General features: G+C 40.4%; 1 protein-coding gene across 9 annotated transcripts in view; it reads left to right on the forward strand.

The window, feature by feature from the left end:
- The window catches only part of peli1b (pellino E3 ubiquitin protein ligase 1b), a 40,647-nt gene that overhangs the window by 13,008 nt on the left and 3,588 nt on the right, over window positions 1-24,051 (forward strand). For 8 of the 9 annotated variants that reach the window (XM_041213220.1, XM_041213233.1, XM_041213258.1 and 5 more), the window contains 5 exons: window positions 5,793-5,959; window positions 9,855-9,984; window positions 14,065-14,166; window positions 18,537-18,734; window positions 18,832-19,020. In XM_041213220.1, coding sequence (XP_041069154.1) covers window positions 5,883-5,959; window positions 9,855-9,984; window positions 14,065-14,166; window positions 18,537-18,734; window positions 18,832-19,020 — 696 coding nt within the window. In that variant the 5' untranslated portion in view covers window positions 5,793-5,882. Of the gene's footprint in view, window positions 1-965; window positions 1,110-5,792; window positions 5,960-9,854; window positions 9,985-14,064; window positions 14,167-18,536; window positions 18,735-18,831; window positions 19,021-24,051 lie in introns of all 9 variants that reach the window. The other variant, XM_041213248.1, reaches the window with a different exon arrangement.

Consider the following 24,051-nt stretch of genomic DNA (forward strand, 5'->3'; position numbering starts at 1 on the left):
ATGAATGACGAAAGCCATTTAATTTTCTCCCTTTCCCACTCTCCTGTTACAAGTGTGACTTGTGGCTGAACAATTTTTGGATGTAACGCCAGAGGGTAAACACCAAAGTGGCCAGTCTTTATGTCAGATAAAAGCAAAAAACTGCGGATGCTGGAAATCCAAAACAAAAATAAAAATACCTGGAAAAACTCAGCAGGTCTGACAGCATCTGCGGAGAGGAACACAGTTAACATTTCGAGTCCATGACTCTTCAATAGAACTAAGGAAAAATAGAAAAGAGGTGAAATATAAGCTTTATGTCAGTATGGATGTTGTGTGTTGGCAATGTCCACATGTACACATTTCTAGCAGGTTGAGTGCAGGAATTGTTTATTGTCTTCTCCTTTTTCTTCCCCTGTCCCCCACTTCTCCCTCCCACTCATGGAATGGTTGAGTTCAATCACAGTGTTCCAACTGCAACCTGGACTAAGTTCAGTTAATTCAGCAGAATCTAACTAATTCAGAGAATCTAACTCTCCAATCTTCTGGTTTCCAGAGTTGCACGTGTTTCTACAAACTGAGGCCTCAAGATTTCCATTTTTAGCTGAGGTACATGGATTAATCCATGCTTTACACCAAGAGTGCTCCCATTCCAAGAGCTGAACCTGTATAACTAAAACTGATTCCTGTTTGGTTTGGGAGTGGCTTGATACTTGGCTTTTTTATATAGGAATTAACAGACTAATGAATTGGATCATAATCTCCACACAAAGCAAAAAGAAACATACTTTGAATCATGATTTGTCTTTTGTCTTTGCACCTAGTGTCAGATTGTCCACACAGTGACAAACCATGAAGTTTGTTCGTTCCTAAATCCTGTGTTTCATAATTGAGAGATACTGTGCATGTTTATTCCTGTGCCAAATATTTTACATTTATTTATCCTCTTCAGTTCTCCAATAATCAATTGAATCCTTTTTCATTAGGCTGCTGTGAATGGGTTTATCTGCCAATGGTTATCTGGTATTGTTTGAAATAACCAACAGTTGCTGTCTTCACCTATCAATGTACTTTGAATAAATGCCAAAAAACTACATTGGGTCCATGAAACCAAACCTCAATTCACAATAGTAAGACTTCCTTCTGAGATTTTAAATAATGTAACGTTTTAAAGAATGGACCTATTTAAATTCAAGCAGCTTGCCAATAATAAAATGGCACGTATTGCTCTGTATTTTCGTGCCCTCAAATAAACTTACTGTTCTTACTATTTGTAGTGCTGCTCAGACTTTTATTGTGAGTAAATAGTCATTTAGCTTTTCCTTTTTGACAGGTAGTTGGGCAAACACTTCTCTTTATACTGAGAATTTTAAAGGTGTCTCCACATAATTCATGCTGTCTATTCCTTTAATGGCTGCTGGCTTATGCTTCAATCAACCTGCACTGTCAATTTAGCATCTGGGCACATAATTGTAGGTCATTATAACTCATAACCACCAAACATATACACAGTATAATTGAAACCAACCGTCCCCAGGACCTCAAACCTGCTGCCTGTCTTCCTTGTGGATTGTGCTCTTGGCATACAAAGCATATTTGCCTATTCAATAACCTTTTGCCTTTTCCCTCCTTTTATAACCACCAGATTTATTCTGTACACTTCCACCACTCAACCCCTTTTTAAATTAATTTCTGTTTATTTTTTTTTTGCTTTCCATAAGATGATCCAAAAGGAATTTTGCTGTAATTTGGATTTATTTCAGTGACACATATGCTTTCCATTTATTTTTCCCAGTTTTAAAGCAGCCCTCCACCTAGCCCCCAGCCCCTGCCGCGCACCCTACATTTGTGTGTTTCTGCAGATTCTACTGTCTGCATTGGTTTGATGGTTATGAACTGCTTCCTTCATTCTCTATTTGAAGTCATCAGTATGGGTTGATTGAATTTCTGCTTTATAATCACACTTGGTTGTTCTTGTTAATTCCACTCACAGTTGTTGCTCCTTTGTGGCCTTTTTAATAAAAGACGCCTTGTCTATTGTGGGCCATAGAGGTCACTATTATCAGCAGGAGTGCATTCTTGATGTATGTGTTTATTAAGTACATGGTTACATTCAAATTTGAATGAAGTATTTTTTAGCTTAATGCTCAATATGGATAGTTCTTCCCTTCCCAGCCACTTTAACAAAAAACTAATTGCATTTTCCTTGCTTACTATGGTGTACGTTCCTAATGCCTTGTTACCCTATTGTACGGTGAGCTGTCTTTAAAATGTATTGGGCACTTAGAACAAATTCTTCCTTTACAGCTGCTAATCGACTTTGGAATATGTAGTAGTTTTTTTAAAAAATGCTTCAATAAAGTTGAGGCATTTTAAGTCACTAAAGTAAAAATTCAAACTTTGTACAGTCATTGGGACTTGGTTGCTACAGCCTCTAATTTGAGGTTTGATCTTAATCTGTGGCTGTTGATATTCAAAAAGGGGTGTTGGAGCCCTTGGCATATTTAAACTATTAGAAAACTTCAGTTTTTGCTTTCCTCTTTGTGGTTTCTTAAGTCGCCTTCTGACTCTTTGACTTTGAATGTATCCTTGGCTGGAAAAATGTCATTTCTGATCCAGTGGTCCACTGGCTCTTCTTGTGTTACCTGCTGGTAATTATGGTGAAAAAAAAACTTTCTTGGAGAAAATCAGAGGAGCTGGCATCCAATTTATAAGCTTTTAATTTGCTAGTGTGCCATCTGGGTTGGAAAATAAAAGATAACATTTCTAATCTGAGCTCTCTAAAACTTGGTGTACTTGACACAAGGGATTGATGGGAAATCTAATGGGGAAAACTACATTTTGACACTCATTGCCAAAGTCAGTGAATTTGCAACTCTGACTGCGAAACTGAGGTCTTTTAATGCATGAAAAATATCCTATTAAAATTTATAAATGATGCTTCCAAATACTAAATGCCTAAGTAGAATAGGTTATGATACTGCAGTCATTAGGAGAGGTGTCCTGAGAGCATTGGGGAGTGGAGGATGGGGGAGTGGGACAGCCTCAAGTTCTGATAAGGTAAAAAGGGAGCTAACTATGATAAACAGAAAAAAAAGTTTGCTAGATAAGACTGTGCACTAACAATTGGAAACTTTTAAATGGGAGATTATTTGGGTACAGGCTAGACAATTCCCACTGGAAGTTATGATGATTCTGCAGACGTTGTCGATCGTTGGATGAGTAGAGAAACGGCCCTTGACAAATCTAGAGCTAGTAATACACATCATTATAGAACTGAATACAGAAGAGAAGCAAAAAATATATATACTGCAAGAGGAATATGAATAAGACTGGCAAGTAATATAAAAGGAGATGGTAAAGGAATTCGTAAAAATATAGAGTAATAGAATAGTTTGAGGCTAAGGCCTATCAGTAATACTAAATTAATATTTTGCCTTGGTTTTCAGAGCTTAGAAAAATAATCGCTAACTTCTGGGTGCAAAAAGAGAAATTAGGGCCTTGAGTTAAGATAACTACATAGGTATGGGGGAATTGGTAAAACTAAGTGAAATGACATCTGAGAAGTGGTCGCTGAATTAGTAAATCAACAAAAAAAAACTTGAATTTATATAGCCTCTCTTGTGTCCTCAAGACGTCGCATAGCATTTCACCGCCAGTGAATTACTTGTGAAGTGCACTCTTTGTTAAACAGGCATACACATAAACTAAATACATTTATCAAGGTCTGAGAAAGAACATGAGATACATGGCCTGATAATTTGGTGATGGCAATGGTTGAGAGAGAAACGTTGGTCAGTAAGCTGTCTTCAAATAATGGCATGGGTTCTTTTAAATCCACTTGAGCAGACAAATGGAACCTTGGTTTAATGTTTCAACTGAAAGATGCTGCCTCAAATTATGTGGCAGTTGCTAAGTACTGCACTGAAGTGGAAATCTAGATTATATATCCTCAAACTCTACAGTGTGGCTTGTGGAGAGACAGGAATCAAATCACTGAGTCAAGATGACATTTGGGAACAGATCAGCAAAAGGCCAACAAGAGAGGTTAGAATCTTTTTATACAGATGGTGATAATATGGAATATCCCACTAGGAATAGTGGTGGAAGCAGAATTCATGATCTCTGTTGAAAGAGAATTGTTGGAAAAGAATTTAAAAGGGTATAAGAACATTTAAATGGATACTGGGACTTTGGGGGCAAGTGCCAACTCATGGTCTGGATTTCACTGGTTTATGAATTGTAGTGAAACTTTTGTCCACTCAAACTGGAAAAAAATACCCAGCACTATATATTTGATAGACTTTAGTTCCAAATGTGGGAATGAGGAGCCCACTTTCAGTTGTGCTGGGATAGATTGCAGCAACTGGTAATTAATGGAAAAAATTTGAAGTGACTAAATTAAAAGTATCACAATAGTATATAATGTGTAATTGTATTACTGTCTTTATGTGTTAAATCTGTAGCCTCCTGGTGCCAATGTGTCTAGTGGCAAAATTGCTGCTGCATATAAGCCTTGTACTGTGCTAAGTGCGGGGTTGTTTTCTATATAACAACACTTAATAAATTTCAATTTATTTTTCTAGACTGGAAGCTGAAACTCCATGTTAACTCTGACTTGTTATGAATTAGATTTGTTGTCTGTTAAAGCTCCCAGGCCCTCATGGTAATTGGTGACCCCCTGGGACTAGAAGAAAAATAGTTCAGTCTCTGAAGCTGAAAAATTATGGCATTGCTAATGTGGAAATATGAAAACTATTTCCACAGTTCCTAGACCATGTACATGTGTTACAAATTTAACTGGTGCCAATTTCTGGATTAGTAAGGAAGGGTTTTGTTGAAAATAAGTTGATAGAAAATTTAAATAGTAATTTCTGCAAAAACTATCTTTGATGCGATCTTTTGGATTGGTAGCAAAAGAAGGAAAGAATGTTTTTTTATAAACAAAACTTCTAACAATGAAGCTGGATGTCAGTTTTGAATATTTTGAAGATCCTGCTAACTATGTACTTGACCAGAGAGCGCAGCTGTACTCCCTTAACTTTCTCCTACATATTAGGGTTGTTTGTATTGTGAATGGGAAATGTGCTGAGAGCACACAAACACTGTTTAGTTCTGAGAGGTTACCATAGGCTTTTTACCGTAGGCTTTTTCTTGATTAACAATCAAATTAAATTGTAGTATAATGCACTTGTAAAAATGAAGTGCTTTCAGCACACTTTTATTTACTAACTATATACTATAAAGCAGCTGTATTTAATATGCGCATTTCATCTTTGTTTCTGTAAAGGAGTGTTCCCCATTTTACACAATTCAGGAAAATAGTAACTAATGGGTGAAGTCTATGTAGGCAAGATAAAGCTTTAATAGGCTGCTTAACCATTTGGATGGTTACCAGACCAGAAAAGTGGTTTTTAAGTAAAAGTGAATCTAGCTCCATATCATTCAGTTGGTTCTATCGTTAAAAATGGAATCCTGTATAATTTGTAATCCATGAGAAGAGTTTGGCGAGGATGCAGAAGTCAGATGTTTCACATTTTGCCTTTGCTGTAGCAAAAGGCATCTACAATTCCATTGAGCGGCCTTCTCGACTGTTACATAAAAAACTCCTCCAATTGATTTCCATGCGAATTTGCCCTGGGTTTTGATCTGCTTATACTAGTAACTTATTATCATAGACACATGAAACTCAAAAAGTACACCAAGCATCTTTGAATTTTCGAAACTTTTATCTATTAGAATTTTCTGTTGTACAATGCAAAATATTATAAACTTGTCTGAATTGTATTAAACTATGTTGTATTTATTTGCAGAAACTTTGAAAACGAATAATGAAAAAACTGTGTAAAGATTGCAAACTCTGAAGAAAAGTACTAAGTGTGCTAAACCACCTCGTCCAGCTCATGTTTTCTCCTGATCAAGAAAATCTTTCTTCATCCACCAAAGCACCCATTAAATATGGAGAAATCATTGTGTTAGGGTAAGCATTTGTGTGTGTGTTTTAAGGTTGGAGGGTGGCGGTGGGGAGGGGCAGTTGCGGGAAGTTAAAGGGAATTATTGGCTATTAGAGTTTCTGCCACAAACACTGAACCCTACCCTTTTGCTGTACATTTCAGCAATTTTTTATTTGTAAAATAGGACTATGTCGAATCCCTTCTTTAAGACCTTTACTTAAAATCCACCACTTTGACCAAGCTTTTCATCACCCAAGCTACCATCTCCTCCTTCAGCCCTGCACCCCTTTTTAAAATGGCATCTCTGTAAAGCATGGAGTATTTTTTTGGTATTACAAATGCAGATTGTTGATAGATGAGATGATCTGTTCTCCTTTTGGTTTTGGAGAAGCTCAGCATATTTGCAGATTTATTCTTTTCCTATGACTGCCTGCCTTTTTAAATTGTAATTGGAAACTGGGAGGTTTCCAAATCAGAAATGCTCTTGATTCAGGATCTCTTCGCCTACGATAAATTGTCCTCTTATTCTGCATATTTCTTGGTTATTAAATTTAAAAAGAAGTGCATATACTTTTTAAAAATCTGCCATGCTAGTTACTTTATAAATTGCCCAAAAAAAGTGTCATTGAAATTATCACAATGAAGACCATTAGGAGGTTTCCTTTTTTTAATTGGAGATTTAATTTAAAAAAGTAGCAGCTGACAATATAGGAAGAACCTTTGTTAGTTGACATGAAGAAAACTTTCACCTGCATTGCCTGATAAATTTAAAAGGCAATGCAGGCTCTTGTCCCTGTTATATATATCACCCATATTCCTGGGGTGAAATCATTAAACTTGGTAGCAGTGGTGAGATGAGTAGGATTAAAAGTTGGTACATCTTTAGCAACCTTCTGTCTTGTGAGACAATGGTTTGTGCCTTGGTGGTCAACTCTAATATTGCCTGGTGTGACTCAGAAGGTTCATTCTACCACACTTGCCGCAGATAAAGACATATTTGGTTGAAAGTGGTAGGATTCATGGCCTCTGTTTTCTCTGGGCTCTCTGTTTGACCAACAAAGCTTACCATTTCTGTTTGCCTCTTCCCATGCCCTTCCAAACAGTTAGCCTCCAGCAATCACTGCCATTGGCAACTGTCTCCCAGCTGTCTGTGTCAATGTCAACCATCTTCATATCTCACTTGCATGTGTCCTTGTAGCAGAGGTATGGGCATCCAGCAGGTCATGATCCAGTAGCCAGTTCAGTATACAGAAGGTCTTTGAGTATACGGCTGTCATCCATTCGATGAACGTGGTTGAGGCAGCATAAATCCTGTTGGCTTAGCAATGGGTGTATGCTGATAGAATTAGCTTGCTCCAGGACCTCTGAGTTAACTACTTTGTCCTGCCAAGAGATGCTGAGCATTCATCTGAGACAACGAAGGTGTTCAGCCTTTTCTCCTGCCTAGTATATGTTGTCCAGGTCTCACCGCTGTAAAGGAATGCACTGAGGATGCAGGCTTGGTGGACTCAGGGTTTGGTGTTCTCGGTCAGGTTGCTGTTGTTCCACACTCTCTTACTCAGCTTGGACATAACAGCTGCAGCTTTTGCAATGCATGTGTTGATTTCAGCATCAAGTGACAGCTGGTGATTGTAGGGCCTTTATATGTGAATGTATCAACAACCTCCAGTGTCACGTTGTCAATGCTGATAAATAGTGGTATGGCAACATCCTGGACCATGACGTTTGTCTTGCTGGTGTAGTTGATCATTCCAAACTGTACAGGCATGAGAGAGTCTGTCCATTTGCCCCTGAAGGTATTCTCAGTATGGAACGCTAGTGTGGCATCATTAGCGTAGGATAATTCCCTGATGAAGACCTGGCCTTCCTTTGTCTTGGACCTCAGATGAGCAAGGTTGAACAGCTTTCTGTCAGTTCTGGTTTATAAGTGGACTTTCTCTGTAGGTGACATGAAGGCACGTGACAGCAGAAAAGAGAAGAATTTGCCAACAGTGACAGTGCCAGAGCACAATCCTGTTTGAAACCACTGTGGATCTTGGAGTTCTGATGTTGCCCTGTCATAGCTGACCTTACCCATCATGTTGTCATGGAAAGAGGAGATCACATTGAGCAGCTGCAGTGGGCAGCCAATTCTCTCCAACAGCTTAAATGAACCACCTCAGCTCACATGGTCAAATGTCTTGGTGAGATCGATGAAAGCAATACATGGTGGTCCCTTTGTTCATAGCATTTCTCTTGCAGCTGCTGAACTGAGAAGATCATGACAGTTGTAGATTTTTCAGTTCTGGAATCACACAGGGATTCAAGATGGATGCATTCAGTTAGGATGTGCAGTCTGACAAGAGAAACACAGGTCAATACTTTTCCCACATTGCTCAGCAGGGAGATGACTCGATAGCTGTTGCAATCGCTGTGGTCGCCCTTGTTCTTGTACAGGATCTCAATCTTTGCATCATGCGTATCCTGGGGCATTGCCTCCCCAGCAGAGGTCAAGAACTTTGTGCAGATGCTGCAGGAATGCTGGTTTCCTGTGCTTGATGAGTTCAAACAGTATAGCATCATCACCTGGAGCTTTGCCAATGGCAAGCAAATCAATAGCTTTGCTAAGCTCCCCCACTGTGGCTAGATGGTACTTAAATTTCATATAGCTGAAAATAATACCTGTTTTTTCTGTGAGGCTAATACTTTTTTTTGAGCTCAGAAACTTGGACCATGGACTGAGATGTATCCTTCAATGTATAGATTTCCTAATTTCAACACCTAAAATTATTTGAATTATTAGTGGAAATCTGTTTAATAACAGACTAAACAGGATAAGTTTTCGCTTTCAAGCAGATGGAATGGTATTACTCCCCTTGATGCTAACTCTCCATTTCGGCCTGTTTCTCATCTTACCCTCACCCTCCTGCCTCCCCACCCCTGTTGGTAATGGAAAGCTTGGAGGAAGGGATGCAGAGGGTTTTACAATTGAGCACTTCATCCTTTTGCACTTCTTCATCACAGTGCATTTTTATGGATGCCATCTGTCACTTTTATAGAGTTCTCTGAGTAGAGAGTAATGGGACAGAGATCTCTTTGGGGGTTGAAATATTTTTGTAACTAAAGATTGGAAAATCCCTAGGTAGGGTAGCACTTGTATCTGGTGCTATGCAGCTGAAGTAAGATCAGAGAGAATCAATGGCTTGGTTCCACACCTATCTGGAAAATGGCGACGCCTCCAAAAAGTAAGTAGTTTTTTCCTACCTGTCCCATTCTTTTCACTCAATCAAAAATGCTTGCCATTTCCCAGCATTTTGGGAAAATAGCCCCTATGTTCAGCTCATTCCCACTTGTGTTTCTGGTCTCTGGATTGAATGTGAAGTGAAGATTTCAATAATGCAGGCACATTGGTCCTGCTTCACTTCTTGTCACAGTAAGTGACTGAGTCACAAATCATACTTCTGCAGTCCCGTTGGTTTTTTGTATTGAGTGTCATTGATAGTGGAAAACATTAAATGCCTGCTGTTGACTTGTAAATCAGTCATGCAAAAGATCTGTTCTGATTTTTGAGACACGTTGGGGATGAGGGTTGGCTTGACTTCTGACCTATGCTCTGGAAACAGTATAGTATTTGATAGTATTTTCAGTTAAATAACTTGTAAGTTGACATTCATGGTAATAGATAAACTGCTCAACTGTGTCCATGCACTACATTGCTGATAGAAATTCGAACAACTTTCGGTTTAAAGTTTGCTCAAATCATCGTATAAAACAGAAGCATCAGGTATCATGAACGTTTGGCATTTGGAGAGTTAATGGAAGTCACCTTAAAGCAATAGAGTGTTTAATTATTTAAAGTAACCAGAGTTTAGGACTTAGCTAGAATTGTAAATATTTAATGACGATATTTTCAGTATTGGATTTCTTCTTCTATTCTATAAGGTACAACGGATCTCTACCAAATGGAGACCGAGGACGAAGAAAAAGCAGATTTGCTTTATTTAAAAGACCAAAGCCAAATGGTGTGAAACCCAGCACAGTGCATGTAACCTGCACTCCTCAAGCAGAGAAGGTATGTTTTTGAAAATTGCAATTACCAGTTAATAAATATTTTACCCTGAACCCTTTTAAAGACTGCATGCACCAGAAAGACAAAGTGGATTAAAATAAAAATGTTCATTCTTTGTATATATGAATTAGGAGCAGGAGTAGGCATTCAGTCCCTTGAGCCTGCTCCGCCATTCAATAAGATCATGGCTGATCTGATTGTGGCCTCAACTTCACTTTCCTTCCTACCCTCTATACCATTTGACTCCCTTGTCAATCAAGATTCTATCTAACTCGGCCTTAAAAATGTTAAATGATCCTGCCTCCACCACTCTAGGGAAGAGAGTTCCACAGACTAATGACCATCTGAGAAGAAGAAAATTCTCCTCATCTCTGTCTTAAATGGGAGACCTTTATTTTTAAACTGTGTTCCCTAGTTCCGGAACACAGTTCCCATAAGGGGAAACATCCTTTCAAGTCCCCTCAGGATCTTATATGTTTCAATAAATCACCTCTCGTTCTTCTAAACTCCAATGGATACAGATCCAACCTGTCAAACCTTTCCTCATAAGAAAAGCACCCCATCCCATGAATCAGTCACGTGAACCTTCTCTGAACTGCTTCTAATGCATTTGTGTCCTTTTTTAAATAAGGAGACCAAAACTGTACACAGTACTGTAGATGTGGTGTCACAAATACCCTATACAACTGTAGCAGAACATCCCTACTTATATATTCCATTCCCCTTGCAATAATCAGCAATATTCCATTTGCTTCCTATTCACTCGCTGTACCTGCATACTAACTTTTGTGATCATGTATCAGGACATCCAGATCCTTCTGTACCTCAGGGTCCTGCAATCTCTTTCCATTTAAACAATGTGCTGCCAAAATGGACAAGTTCACATTTTCCCACATTATACTCCATCTATCAAATTTTTGCTCACTCACCCAAACTATCTATATCCCTTTGCCAGACTCCTTATGTCCTCTTCACAACTTGCTTACCTCCCTATCTTGATGTCATGTTTGTGGGTGTGGTTGCTTTGTCTTTTGTCAGAGTTTTGGTTTAGTGAGCTTGTGGCAGACTCAGCTAAATAGATATCTCTAACTCTGTAATGTGAGGTGAGGGCAGAGGAATGGAGGTTTCTAGCGGAGAAAAGAAGCTGGGTATAGTGATCCTGGAATGATGTTAGCAGAAGAGAACAGTGCTTGATGTGATCCAGCCACAGCTGGTAATAGATGGCTCAGCTACTTGTGTGCTAAATGTGTTCAAGTCTGTGTCTCGTGGACAAGGGAACAAAGGAAGGAGAACAACTAGAAATGGAGATTGATGGGCTAGGTACAAAGGTGAACATCTGATGGAGCAGGTTTGCAGCTTTGAAGTATCATGGTGAACAGAAAGACAAAAGCTAGGAAGTTGGCACCTTCTAAATGCAATTTTCAGTAAATTGGGGAGAGCATCTTTTTCAGGCATGATGCAAAAGAAAGTGTGGAAGCAGGGAGTAGGGTGTGTGGCTAGTGAATGCTTCAAAGAAGTGGTTGGAGATGGCCTTGTCTGTGATTGAGACTATTGGAGTAAAGAGACCGCCCATAAGTTAGCATGGTTGAGAGTAATGAGAAGACAACTGAAATCACCATGCAGTGTAGAGGCTGAGGGAAAAACCCAAGAAGGTACTACTAATAAACTGGATTGGACTGTGGTTGGAGAGGATTTTAAAGGACAAGCAAGAGGGATAGAAATGCTTGAAGGAAGTGAGGAAGAGATCTGGGTGTGATTTGGTGATGGGGGCCACACTGCTAGTGTGGTGCTGTGCCTTGGAGTGGCAATGATGATTACCAACATTCCTGACCTGATGGCAGAGGGAAGATCTTTGATTGTTGAACCAAGAACCCTGCGATGACGCACGATGAGACATCTGGGGCTGTGGTAATTGGCTGGCTATAACGTCTGCCGTCTTCCTGGGGGTCGGGAGCCACAGCCACTGCTGCTGGAAAACTTACACATCCTGTTCAGTCACAGGAAACCATGACATTGTCAGCTATTCTCAGTTCCCTTCTGGCATACAGCTCTTTGGGCATCTTCCACAGCATACCTCTTGATGGAGCTATTCACAATTTTTTTTCATCATCTTACTGATGATTGGGATGAGTTTGATTGATTGGACAGTTAATTGGATTAGTGAACCGCTAATTGGTTTTTTACAACAATCGACAACGGCTTCATGGTCATCATTAGACGTTTACTTCCAGATTTTTATTGAACTCAAATTCTGCTGTGGTGGGATTCAAACCCAGGTCCCCTGAGCATTGCCCTGGGTCTCTAGTCCAGCGATAATACCACTATGCCATCGCCTCCGCCCCTGTTCATCCTGTTATCATGGTTAGGACCACTGTAATGTTCCTTCCATGACACAGAATTGAACTGGTCGCTATTATTGCCAAATCACTCCACTCCATTTATATTGTGGAGGGGGGAACAGCAACAATTAAGCTTCAGGTGGAACTTCTGAAGTCACTAATGCAATGTGGAAGGAAGAAACATTAATTTCTGCACAACATTCAAGTCTTATTTCATATTCATTCCAATACTACGTTTGTATTCACATGCACATCATTTTCAATAATAGAAAATTAGTAGCAATTTCTGGACCTAGAGCAACGTTTCTGCAGTAATTACTATCTCTGGTAGAAGAAAAGCAGATCAGAGCCAAGAAAAAGAGATGAGGAAAAAAATGACAAATTCAAAATATGAAGATCCAAATGTCACAAAGTTCATGTCAAGGAATTTAGTGGGTTATGGGGGAAGCTGTTTGGAGTCAGCTCCCATGGTTATACATTACTGAGAGAAACCTTGTATATTAAACGTTTTTTTGCTTCTCAATTTGCACACTAAGTTAGAAAATGTGTTGTAAATTTCATTTTTCTTTACTTGTTTTTAAATTTGGTTTGAAAGCATGCTCACGGAAGATCATCTGTCACTTATTACAGATCAGTGATCAGCAATTCTTTTCCTAGTTTAATTAGTGATGCTGACTTGATAGTGAAAAGAGCTGATGTTTTTTGGCAAGTTCTATACTCTGTGTGATGCCACATAAATTGAATTGTGGGTGGATTTCAAAGAAGATGAGTGATGTGCTTTTTATAGATGCTACTCAAACCTTTCAGCTTTTCTTACATCAGCGTATTTCAGAGTGGAAAATGATGCAGTAAACTGATGGACCTAAGTCTTATTTTTTCCCCTTTTCCACATGTAACTGGTGATGTTTGGGATTCCCTGCTGGTTCAAAGGGTATATGTTCAATCTTTTGTTCTAATTGGCATTACAGATCGGCAATGTCCCTGGCGCATGCCAGGATAGTGTATTGCAACAAGGAATCTAGCATTTTTTGAGCTGAGAAGGGGAAACAATCCAGTTATCCTGGCTGGAGTGTGTATAAGCATGTCAGATAAGCACAAGTTCAAGATTGGTTGTCATGCCTTTTCATGATTAAATTGCTGATTGATACTTACTGACCAGATGCAATTATTTCCTCAACATCTCAGTCCTGTGCACAGTAGCAATGCCTAAAGCTCAAGTTTGGGAAAGGGACGAGTTGCTCGAGCTATACTGAAGTAGTTTTGGAAACTCTGGTCCTTCCAGACGCTAAGCATTTTCACATGGTTCAAAACGATCAATTCAGGACTGTTGGCATCAGGGTGTTTGTGCCTCAGGGTTCCCCAATCAATCCCCCCCAAAAAAATACGAAAACTTTCATTAACATTTTCAAAAACTCTTCAAAGGTAAGGAGTGAGCACAAATTTGTGAGGAAGAGACTGATAATTAATTTGCTATGATATTTGGCAGTTGTTGACTGGTTGAAGTTAATGGGTGATAAAATTGCGGCTCCCATCCATTTCTACATTGAAGGTGAGGGAGATGATGGAAGTGACAAGGTAGTGGTGATGTTCTTGGGCCTGTATGGGGATATGATCCCACAGCAAGAATGGTTAGGTATTGTGAATATTTAGAAACCTGAGCTGTTTTTTAAAGGTTGCTGGGAATGTACTCCTTTAGTTTCATGATCTTTCTTTCATTTAACTGACTCTTTTTTTTTATATATAGGCAATAAGCAACAAGGACCAACACAGTATTTCATATACACTGTCACGTGCTCAGACAGTGGTGGTAGAATATACACATGACAACAATACAGATATGTTCCAGGTAACTTGTGTTCCTTTTTAAAAAGCTTTAATGTTTAATTCATGTAAAACAGCACAGGCACTTAAATGTGACTTTGGCCTATAGTTTAAAACCCCATAAACAAGTATAATCAAATAAGTGAAGTCCCAGCTCACTTTTGCACACTTACTCATCACACTAGCAATATAAATTGGGTGATCTCTCTCTTCTATCTCACACTGAATGGAAATTAATTTTGGGCTGACACCCAATTCAACTTGTGTCAACAACAGCAATTCTGTTGCTCACACTTAGGGATTTTAGCTTATTTATTGGACAATTCTCTCTCCATGTTGTCCTTATTGTTATTAAAAAGGTAGAAAAACATGCATTTTTATAAAGTTTACATCACTTAACATTCTGCAATCTTGGCAACACACCATTTACTATAAGAATAAAATCTTTTTTTACCAAATTGGACTTTGACTACAGCTAAAATTGTTGGTCAGGTTTTAAAAATTACATATCCTGCCACTGACTTTTCATACATTGTCTTCCAACATTATGTAATTACATGTAGTAAGTGACCAGTTCCAAACTCTCAAAAGTTCGAAGATACCAAAGTATAGTTATTGTGTGTGACATTCCTGAACCATATTGTAAAATATACCTGTTATGTATTTTCATAAAATTGCAGCCTAGCTGATTCATACAATTTTTAATATGGAAGATCCATCTGCTGTTAAGATGAAATCTTAAAAGTTTATACAAAAGTTAGATTAAAGGCACTACATGTTCATGACACAGAACTTCACTCTAGTCTCTGACATTTGTAAGGGGTGTGGCATGCCAGATGTAACAAACTCGATAGATAGTGAAGATGGTTATTTTTCTGCCATGCATCCATAAAACAGGAATAAAAAGTATTGATGACCAAGAAGTTGAGAAGTTTAAGCTCCAGGAAAGATATTTGTCTATCGTGAAAGGCTGGCTTTTGATCAAAGGCGTTGGATCCTGTTAAGACTAGATGTACCTGCTACCTATGTTTTCCATATCCTCAGTTCACAGTTGATCAAGTCACTGATGGCATGGAATTCCCGGGGGGGCAGCAGTATCTGCATGCAGAATCATAAGACTTCGATGAAGAAAACTGAATTTCAAAGAATTTGTAAATATTGCTTGAAAAAAAAGAGACATCCTGTTGAAGCTTTTTATCTTGCGTTCATTAGGGCAGCCACGCAAGAATACCAACTGTAAAGGGAACAAAAATTTTATGCTGTGTGAGAAGTGGGTACTGATTGGTTGGCAAGCGGACTCCTCTTGTAGAGGCATTGCCATGGAGAATGCACCAGGGAATGGCTGTCCCCCAGGTTTTTGTTTAGTTGAAAAAGGCGCAATGTGTGGACTCGCTCCTTCTGCAAAAGACCTGCATGTGAATATATGTAGCTTCTGGCATATGTAAGCGAGCCACACTGCGAGCCCAACCAATAATCCTAAATTGGTTGTCAGTGTAATTCCTAGCACAATAAGGATTGTTTAGCAAGTGCTGTCCAATCGTGGAATCACATCTAATGTTGGACACTGTTTTGAGTTTTGCGAGCTTGGGCTGGTTGGGTACGGCTGGTAGTTTGCCTGTTGCAAACAACCGAAGGGACGTGCTGTTTGAAGTGATCCTCCAGTCATCAGGTCATCCAGCCTACATACCTGGCATTACACTGGCACTGAAATTCATATACCACATTATTCATTTTTGTGATAGGTAGAATGTCTGTTTGGCTTGATGGCAGCATCCTGTTAGTGGAGAATACCACTTGTGTTGCTAATGCATAGTAGCAGCTTCACCTGTTGCTCAAATTTTTGAGAGACTGTACCCTTCCAGGGTAATGGGGCGTAGACTGGGCACTTTTCAGGACCAAAAGTGGCAGCCTTAGGCCCATTCTTAAGTTTGCATGATATAAAGTGAGCAATGATCTGATCAGTGTAGCCATTATCCTGCAGGATGACTTTGATGTGCCCTATTTCAGCATCAAGCTTGTACAGCAAGCAAATGGCTCGGGCCCTATTTACGAGGTTGCTGATGAGGCCAATCTTATAGTGCGTGGAACTGTAGGAATCCCAATGCACATATTGACCAGGGAAGGTAGGCTTGCAGAAGATAGTAGTGGAGAACCCATTGGCATATTCCTCAACAGCATGTCAAGGAAAGGGTGTTCATTTGACTGCTCCATTTCAAAGGCGAATTTGAGGGTAAGATGGAACCAATTAAGGTAAGTAAGGAAATTCTTACATGCGGCTGTGAGTTCAAATATAGCAAATGTATCATTTTTGTATCGGAAGTATGCAAGGGGTAAGAGATTAGGTGTCATTCCATCAAAAACGCGTTTCTCGTGGAAACTGACAAAGATGGTTGTGAGGGCAGTGCCTTGACCAATCAGAGTTGACCTACCTGCTTTGAATTTGAACAAAAACTTGGCAGTTAACTGTTCCCTGATGCATTCTCCATGGCAATGTCTCTACCAGAGGAGTCCACTTGCCAACCAATCGGTACCCTCTTTTCATGCAGTCCTTTTATGATTGGTATTCTTGTGTATCTGTCCAGATGAGTGTGAGACGAAAAGCTTCGACAGTATGTCTCTCTTTTTTTCAGCAATATTCAAGTTCTGTACATCAATTTCAAAATAGTTTGCTACTCTGGTGTTCTACCATCTTGCAATAAATGTGTTTTGTACTTATAAATGCATAACCTGTCAGCATTTGTTTTCAAATCTGTAGGGATGTTAAAGAGTCTAATGGCTATCTGATATAGTTTTCACTTAATAACCTGAGGAAAAGTTAATTGTTAATTCTACAATAAGTTATTTGGTGCATGCATGGTGTACAAGTTTCAATTCACTCGCTTCATTGGCTGCACTATTTCTGTGAGCACAAATACTCAATTTTTTTTCTTCAGGCAGTACCATATTACAATTTTAAGAGTGTTGTTTGATCTTTTGTATGCCACCAGTGAGATCAGGTTTAGTTTGATTTTGATGCACAAGGTCAATGGAAATATAGCTCCAATACTCACATGGCTACAGTTGAAAACCATGACAGTTGAAATACGTAAAGTTGGTCTTCCTGAAAATAAGCTGTGAAAGATTCCAAAAAGTTGTATCAGCAGAACATTATACCGATAAAGATATTGGTTTATGAAGTCAACCAATAGGTTCATCTGAACTGTTGCAAAATAATGGCTTGATGAGAAAGATCCATGCATTGAGTGTTTTCATCCACCAGGAAAAGTTCCAAATGGATTGCATTTTATTCAAGTGTTGTATTCAGAAATCTGGCAAACTGTCACAGCCTTTGGGATGCTCACTTTCAAAAGTACTTATAATTCAGTGTCCAGAGAGTAAGTAATCAGTATGCAGCATACATATTGGGCTTGATGCAGCTGCTCATAAGCACACTTATCAACAATGGGTTCCTTTGACTTCTGTACCTTTTATGCCTGCCATTAGATGATTGGTCCAGTGATGCTCCCTCTCAACTCTGCAAAACCCAGAATGTTCTGGAATTGATTGCCAATCACAAAATTCCAGTCATAGCATGACATCTGTCCTTGGTCATTAGTTCTAAAACCCTCCTTGAGTGTAGGCTTGACACAGTTATTTTAGCACCTTGGAATAGATGTAGCAGTGATCTTTGCAGGACCAAATATTAAAATTATCATGACAATTTTGCAATTTCTCATAGAGTAACTCCTGAATTCTAATTTGTTCTTCCACATGGCAGATCCCAGTTGGAATTCCCTAATAGGCCCTACACTGTTAGCAGGAAGTTCTGGATATGCTCAGCTGAGTAAAACCAGTGTTGCATGGGATGCGTGGTTGGAACAGAGTATGCCACAGCTCTGCTTGGGTCATTTTGTTCTGCAGCAGTTTCTGAAGGAAAATTTCGTCAAAATGAAGAATAAGTGTATTCATCGCAAAAAAGGAAATAGAAGGCAATTGGGTGCTGCCTTCTCCCAGATATTCCAAATAAAATGTAACCTGATTTTATTTCAGATATTGTGCCCCCTGCTGTATATTTTCAGTCCTGTTTTAAGTTTCAGTATTTGTATGCATATTTTTTTAAAATATCAATTTAAGTTCTATACGGGCCTGTGCTCTAACTTTCTGACTTTATATTGCACCTCCCCAATACTCCCAAGTATGATTCTTCCCCACTCAAACCTTTAAGGAAAACTGTCCACTCAACTAAGTTTGATTTCCGCCACTTTCTACATTAGCTGTTTAGAAATAATGTGGTGGCCTCCTCTGATCAGTTCAACACCTGAAAGCAAGTTTGCAAAATAATATTAGAAATGACTGTAGTGATGGAGAGAATTACATTTAACAAAAATGTTTTTCTGTTGTTGTCCCTTTTTTAAGATTGGCCGTTCAACTGAGAGCCCGATTGATTTTGTGGTGACGGACACTGTACCAGGAAGTCAGAGTAATGCTGATACTCAATCCGCTCAGAGCACCATATCCCGATTTGCATGTCGTATTATATGCGAAAGGAATCTTCCCTATACTGCCAGGATATATGCAGCTGGATTTGACTCATTTAAAAATATTTTCCTTGGAGTAAGTCAAATGGAAAGTAAGCTGTTGACTACATTATGTTTGGGTTTGAAATATTTTTGCCCCAATGGAAGCTCATGTTTGTTTCTTCCTCTTTCAGGAAAAGGCTGCCAAATGGAAAACTTCTGATGGTCAGATGGATGGCTTAACCACAAATGGCGTCCTTGTTATGCATCCAAGGCTTGGTTTTACAGAGGATTCCAAGCCAGGAGTCTGGAGAGAAATATCTGTCTGTGGCAATGTTTTTACCCTGAGAGAAACAAGATCAGCACAACAGCGAGGAAGAATGGTAAGACCCCAGGAACAAGATTGTAAAAATATATTGAGATAATAAGAAGGATTTCTTGAATTTTGAGGCTTTTTAAGATAGAATCTTCAACCTAATGAAATATTCAATTAAAGGAGCAGTATTTTAAACTTGAACAATCCACACAATTTTATGATACTGTAGTATTTTAAAATCAAAGTTAGGAAATCAGATCCATTGGGAACTATAGGAGTCATTCTGCTGATATTTGCTTCTAATTACTTTATAAGCTGTTTAACTAGACACAAGCCATTGTACATTGGAATGATTGTACACTTATTCCCTATTGAACCAAAATTGGTACAATTCTCTTTATTGTCTTATTTGAATGGTTCAGTTTATATGCTAACCTGAAACTGATAATTTGCCACTTTCAACACTTGCATGCTTGTAAAATGTTACTGCTCTTTTTGAACTATTACACTGTTAATTTTAATTCACCACATACGTTTATAGGTTGGTTGGTTGCAGAATTACTCCAAATTAAATTGCCTTTGTCTTTTTTTAATTCTTTCAAGGGATATGTGCATCACTGGGTAGGCCAGCATTTGTTGCCCATCCCTAATTGCCCCTAAGAAGGTGGTGGTGAGCCACCTTCTTGAACCGCTGCAGTACATGTGTTTGCATACCACAGTGCTGTTCGAGAGGGAGTTCCAGGATTTTGATCAAGTGACAGTGAAGAAACAGCAATATAGTTCTAGGTTGGGATTGGTGTGTGGCTTGGAGGGGAGCTTGAAGGTGGTGGTATTCCCACACATTTGCTGCCCTTCTCCTTCTCGGTGGTAAGAGGTCACCGGTTTGGAAGGTGCTGTCGAAGGAGGCTTGGTGAATTCCTGCAGTGTGTCTTGTAGATGGTACACACTGCTGCCACTGTGTTTCGGTGGTGGAGAGAATGGATGTTAAAAGTAGTGGATGGGGTGCCAATCAAACAGGCTTCTTTGTTCTAGTTGGTGTTGAGCTTCTTTAGTGTTTTTGGAGCTTCATTCATCCAGGCTTAGACTTTGATTTATGACTCTGTAATGCAGGAGTTATTAAGGCACAGCCAACGTTTTCTCACATTGCTGCAGCGTCTGTTGACCAGCTGGAGATCTCTACTGACAGTTTGGTGACCATTCATCTTGTGTCACTATCGCCCACTGCATGACCTGACGGACAGGAAATTGGGTGACATGGTCAAGCCAGCTGAGCTGTCTTTTACAGGTAATGGATGAACATGGAGGTTGTTCTGAGCACTTTCTTACTTCAGTATTGGGTATAAATTCCCTCCAGTGTGCCTAGAATTCTTCAAAGACATCTGATATCGAAGGTGTCCAGCTTCCTTTCTTGGCAATTTTTCAGATTCCAAGTTTCACAAACATATAGAAGAGCGGAGAGCATATTTGCATCGTAGAACCTAAGTTTTGTTTTCATGGAAAGCTTTTTACTGTTCCAAATCTTTTTTTCAGTTGGTTGAAAGCTGTTGCTTTATCAATTCTCGCATTGAGCTCTTTGACTATGGCTCACTGGATATTAATGGAACTACCCGATAAGTGATGTCCACTGTAATGTCAACTTTGTTTTGATTGACATAAACACCTGATGGTTGTTGGTCATTTCCTAAATTCATATTTTTTGTTTTCTTGGCATTTATGAGTCCCATTCTCTCAGCCAGCTTGCATATTGCTGATTGAGTTAATGAGCTGTTGAAACCCTGTTATGCTGTCTGACAGGGCAGCGATATCATGAGCAAAGTCCAAATCTGTAAGTTAACCATCTTTGATCCATTTCAATCCAAAGATTATCCTTGATTGACTTCCTTAATATCCAGTTAGTGGCAACAACAAAAAGAAGAGGGGAAAGGATACAACTTTTGCCTGACAGACAGCACATGAAATCAGTCACTGTAATCATCTCCGTCCTAACACAGCATCTGGAATTCTCATAGATTTTCTCAATAGCTGGAACCATCCTTGCTGGGATGCTGTATGGAGAGATTTTCCAGAGTGAAGGTCAATATAGGCTATCAAAGGCCTTGCTGAAATCAAAAAAAGCTGCCAGCAAGGGGACTTGATGCTCTTGTTTATCCAGGCAAGTGGAAGGTCTTCCATCACACTCCTGACCTGTGCCTTGTAGATGGTGGACAGGCTTTGGGGAGTCAGGAGGTGAGTTACTGTCCAGGAATTCCCAGCCTCTGACCTCTTGTCGGTATTTATATGGCTGATTCAGTTTCTAATTAATGGTAACCCCCCAGGATGTCGACGGTGGGGGATTCAGTGATGGTAATGTCTTTGAATGTCATGGAGACAGTTGGATCCTCTGTTGGAAATGGTCAATGCCTGGCATTTGTGTGACCTGAATATCACTGGCGCTTGCTGGTTCTGTACAGTTAAGATTGCGATGTTACTTACTCTAGCATCAGAGGGAAACGTGAACGCTAAATTCTCCTGTTTGGTGTCCCAAACCCAACAGCATATCTCAGCACTGCTTTGATTTAAGTTTTATTTTTGTTCTATTAATAACAATTCTGTTAAACTTTACCTGGTGCTGTGGTAGCTCATCCCTTTAGAATGATAAAAGGAAGCACTGTAATCAGAGATAAAAACAAAAAAACTGCGGATGCTGGAAATCCAAAACAAAAACAGAATTACCTGGAAAAACTCAGCAGGTCTGGCAGCATCGGCGGAGAAGAAAAGAGTTGACATTTCGAGTCCTCATGACCCTTCAACAGAACTGAGTGAATCCAAGGAAGGGGTGAAATATAAGCTGGTTTAGGGGGGGGGGGGGGGGGGGGTGGGGGGGGGTTGGTGTGGTTGTAGGGACAAGCAAGCAGTGATAGAAGCAGATCATCAAAAGATGCCACAGACAACAGAACAAAAGAACACATAGGTGTTAAAGTTGGTAATATTATCTAAACGAATGTGCTAATTAAAAATGGATGGTAGGGCACTCAAGGTATAGCTCTAGTGGGGGTGGGGGGAGCATAAAAGATTTAAAAATATTTAAAAATAATGGAAATAGGTTGGAAAAGAAAAATTATATAATTTATTGGAAAAACAAAAGGAAGGGGGAAGAAACAGAAAGGGGGTGGGGATGGAGGAGGGAGCTCAAGACCTAAAGTTGTTGAATTCAGTATTCAGTCCAGAAGGCTGTAAAGTGCCTAGTCGGAAGATGAGGTGTTGTTCCTCCAGTTTGCGTTGGGCTTCACTGGAACAATGCAGCAAGCCAAGGACAGACATGTGGGCAAGAGAGCAGGGTGGAGTGTTAAAGTGGCAAGCGACAGGGAGATTTGGGTCATTCTTGCGGACAGACCGCAGGTGTTCTGCAAAGCGGTCGCCCAGTTTACGTTTGATCTCTCCAATGTAGAGGAGACCACATTGGGAGCAACGAATGCAGTAGACTAAGTTGGGGGAAATGCAAGTGAAATGCTGCTTCATGATTGAACTCTTCTTCCGCCGTCTTCATCTCCAGGCTCACTTCTTTGGGCAGGAGTCCTCTCCCCATTCAACAGATCCTTTCACCCATCTCCAATATTCTCCCTCCACCTGGACCCCTTACCTTCTCTTGATCTTTTCATTGAGAACTGTCGGCGCGACATTAGTTGTCTCAATTTCTCTGCTCCTCTCACCCATTCTAATCTCTCTCTCTCTGAACTTACTGCACTCCATTCTCTCAGGTCCAACCCTGACATTGTCATCAAACCTGCTGACAAGGGTGGTGCTGTTGTTGTCTGGCGCACTGACCTCTACCTCGCGGAGGCTGAGCGTCAACTTGCAGACACTTCCTCCTACCTCTCCCTGGACCATGACCCCACCACTGAACATCAAACCATTGTTTCCTGGACTGTCACTGACCTCATCTCCTCTGGGGATCTTCCTCCCACAGCTTCCAACCTGAAAGTCGCCCAACCTCGGACGGCCCGCTTCTACCTCCTACCCAAAATCCACAAACAGAACTGTCCCAGCAGACCAATCGTGTCAGCCTGTTCCTGCTCCATGGAACTCATTTCTCGTTATCTTGACTCCCTTCTCTCTCCCCTTGTCCAGTCCCTTCCCGCCTACATCCATGATTCCTCTGACACCTTACGTCACATCAACAATTTCCAGTTCCCTGGCCCCAATCGCTTCCTCTTCACCATGGACATCCAATCCCTTTATACCTCCATCCCCCACCAGGATGGTCTGAGGGCCCTTAGCTTCTTCCTCGAACAGAGGCCCGAACAATCCCATCCACCACTACTCTCCTCCGTCTGGCTGAACTTGTTCTCACACTGAACAATTTCTCCTTCAACTCCTCTCACTTCCTCCAAATAAAAGGTGTGGCTATGGGTACCCGCAAGGGCCCCAGCTATGCCTGTCTCTTAATGGGTATGTGGAACATTCCATGTTCCAGTCCTACTCCGGCCCCCTTCCACAACTCTTTCTCCGGTACATCGATGATTACTTCGGTGCTGCTTCATGCTCTCGTCGGGACTTGGAAAAATTTATTAATTTTGCTTCCAGTCTCCACCCCTCCATCATTTTCACATGGTCCATCTCTGACACTTCCCTTCCCTTCCTTGACCTCTCTGTCTCAATCTCTGGTGATAGACTGTCCACCAATATTCATTATAAGCCTACCGACTCCCACAGCTACCTTGACTACAGCTCCTCACACCCCGCTTCCTGTAAGGACTCCATCCCATTCTCTCAGTTCCTTCGCCTCCGTCGCATCTGTTCCGATGATGCTACCTTCAAAAACAGTTCCTCTGACATGTCCTCCTTCTTCCTTAACGAGGTTTTCCGCCCACGATCGTTGACAGGGCCCTCAACCGTGTCCAGCCCATCTCCCGCGCATCCGCCCTCACGCCTTGTCCTCCCTCCCAGAAACATGATAGGGTCCCCCTTGTCCTCACTTATCACCCCACCAGCCTCCGCATTCAAAGGATCATCCTCCACCATTTCTGCCAACTCCAGCATGATGCCACCACATCTTCCCTTCACCTTCCCCTATCGGCATTCCTTAGGGATCGTTCCCTCCGGGACACCTTGGTCCACT

The sequence above is a fragment of the Carcharodon carcharias genome, chromosome 2, assembly GCF_017639515.1.
Source record: "Carcharodon carcharias isolate sCarCar2 chromosome 2, sCarCar2.pri, whole genome shotgun sequence".
NCBI lineage: Eukaryota > Metazoa > Chordata > Chondrichthyes > Lamniformes > Lamnidae > Carcharodon > Carcharodon carcharias.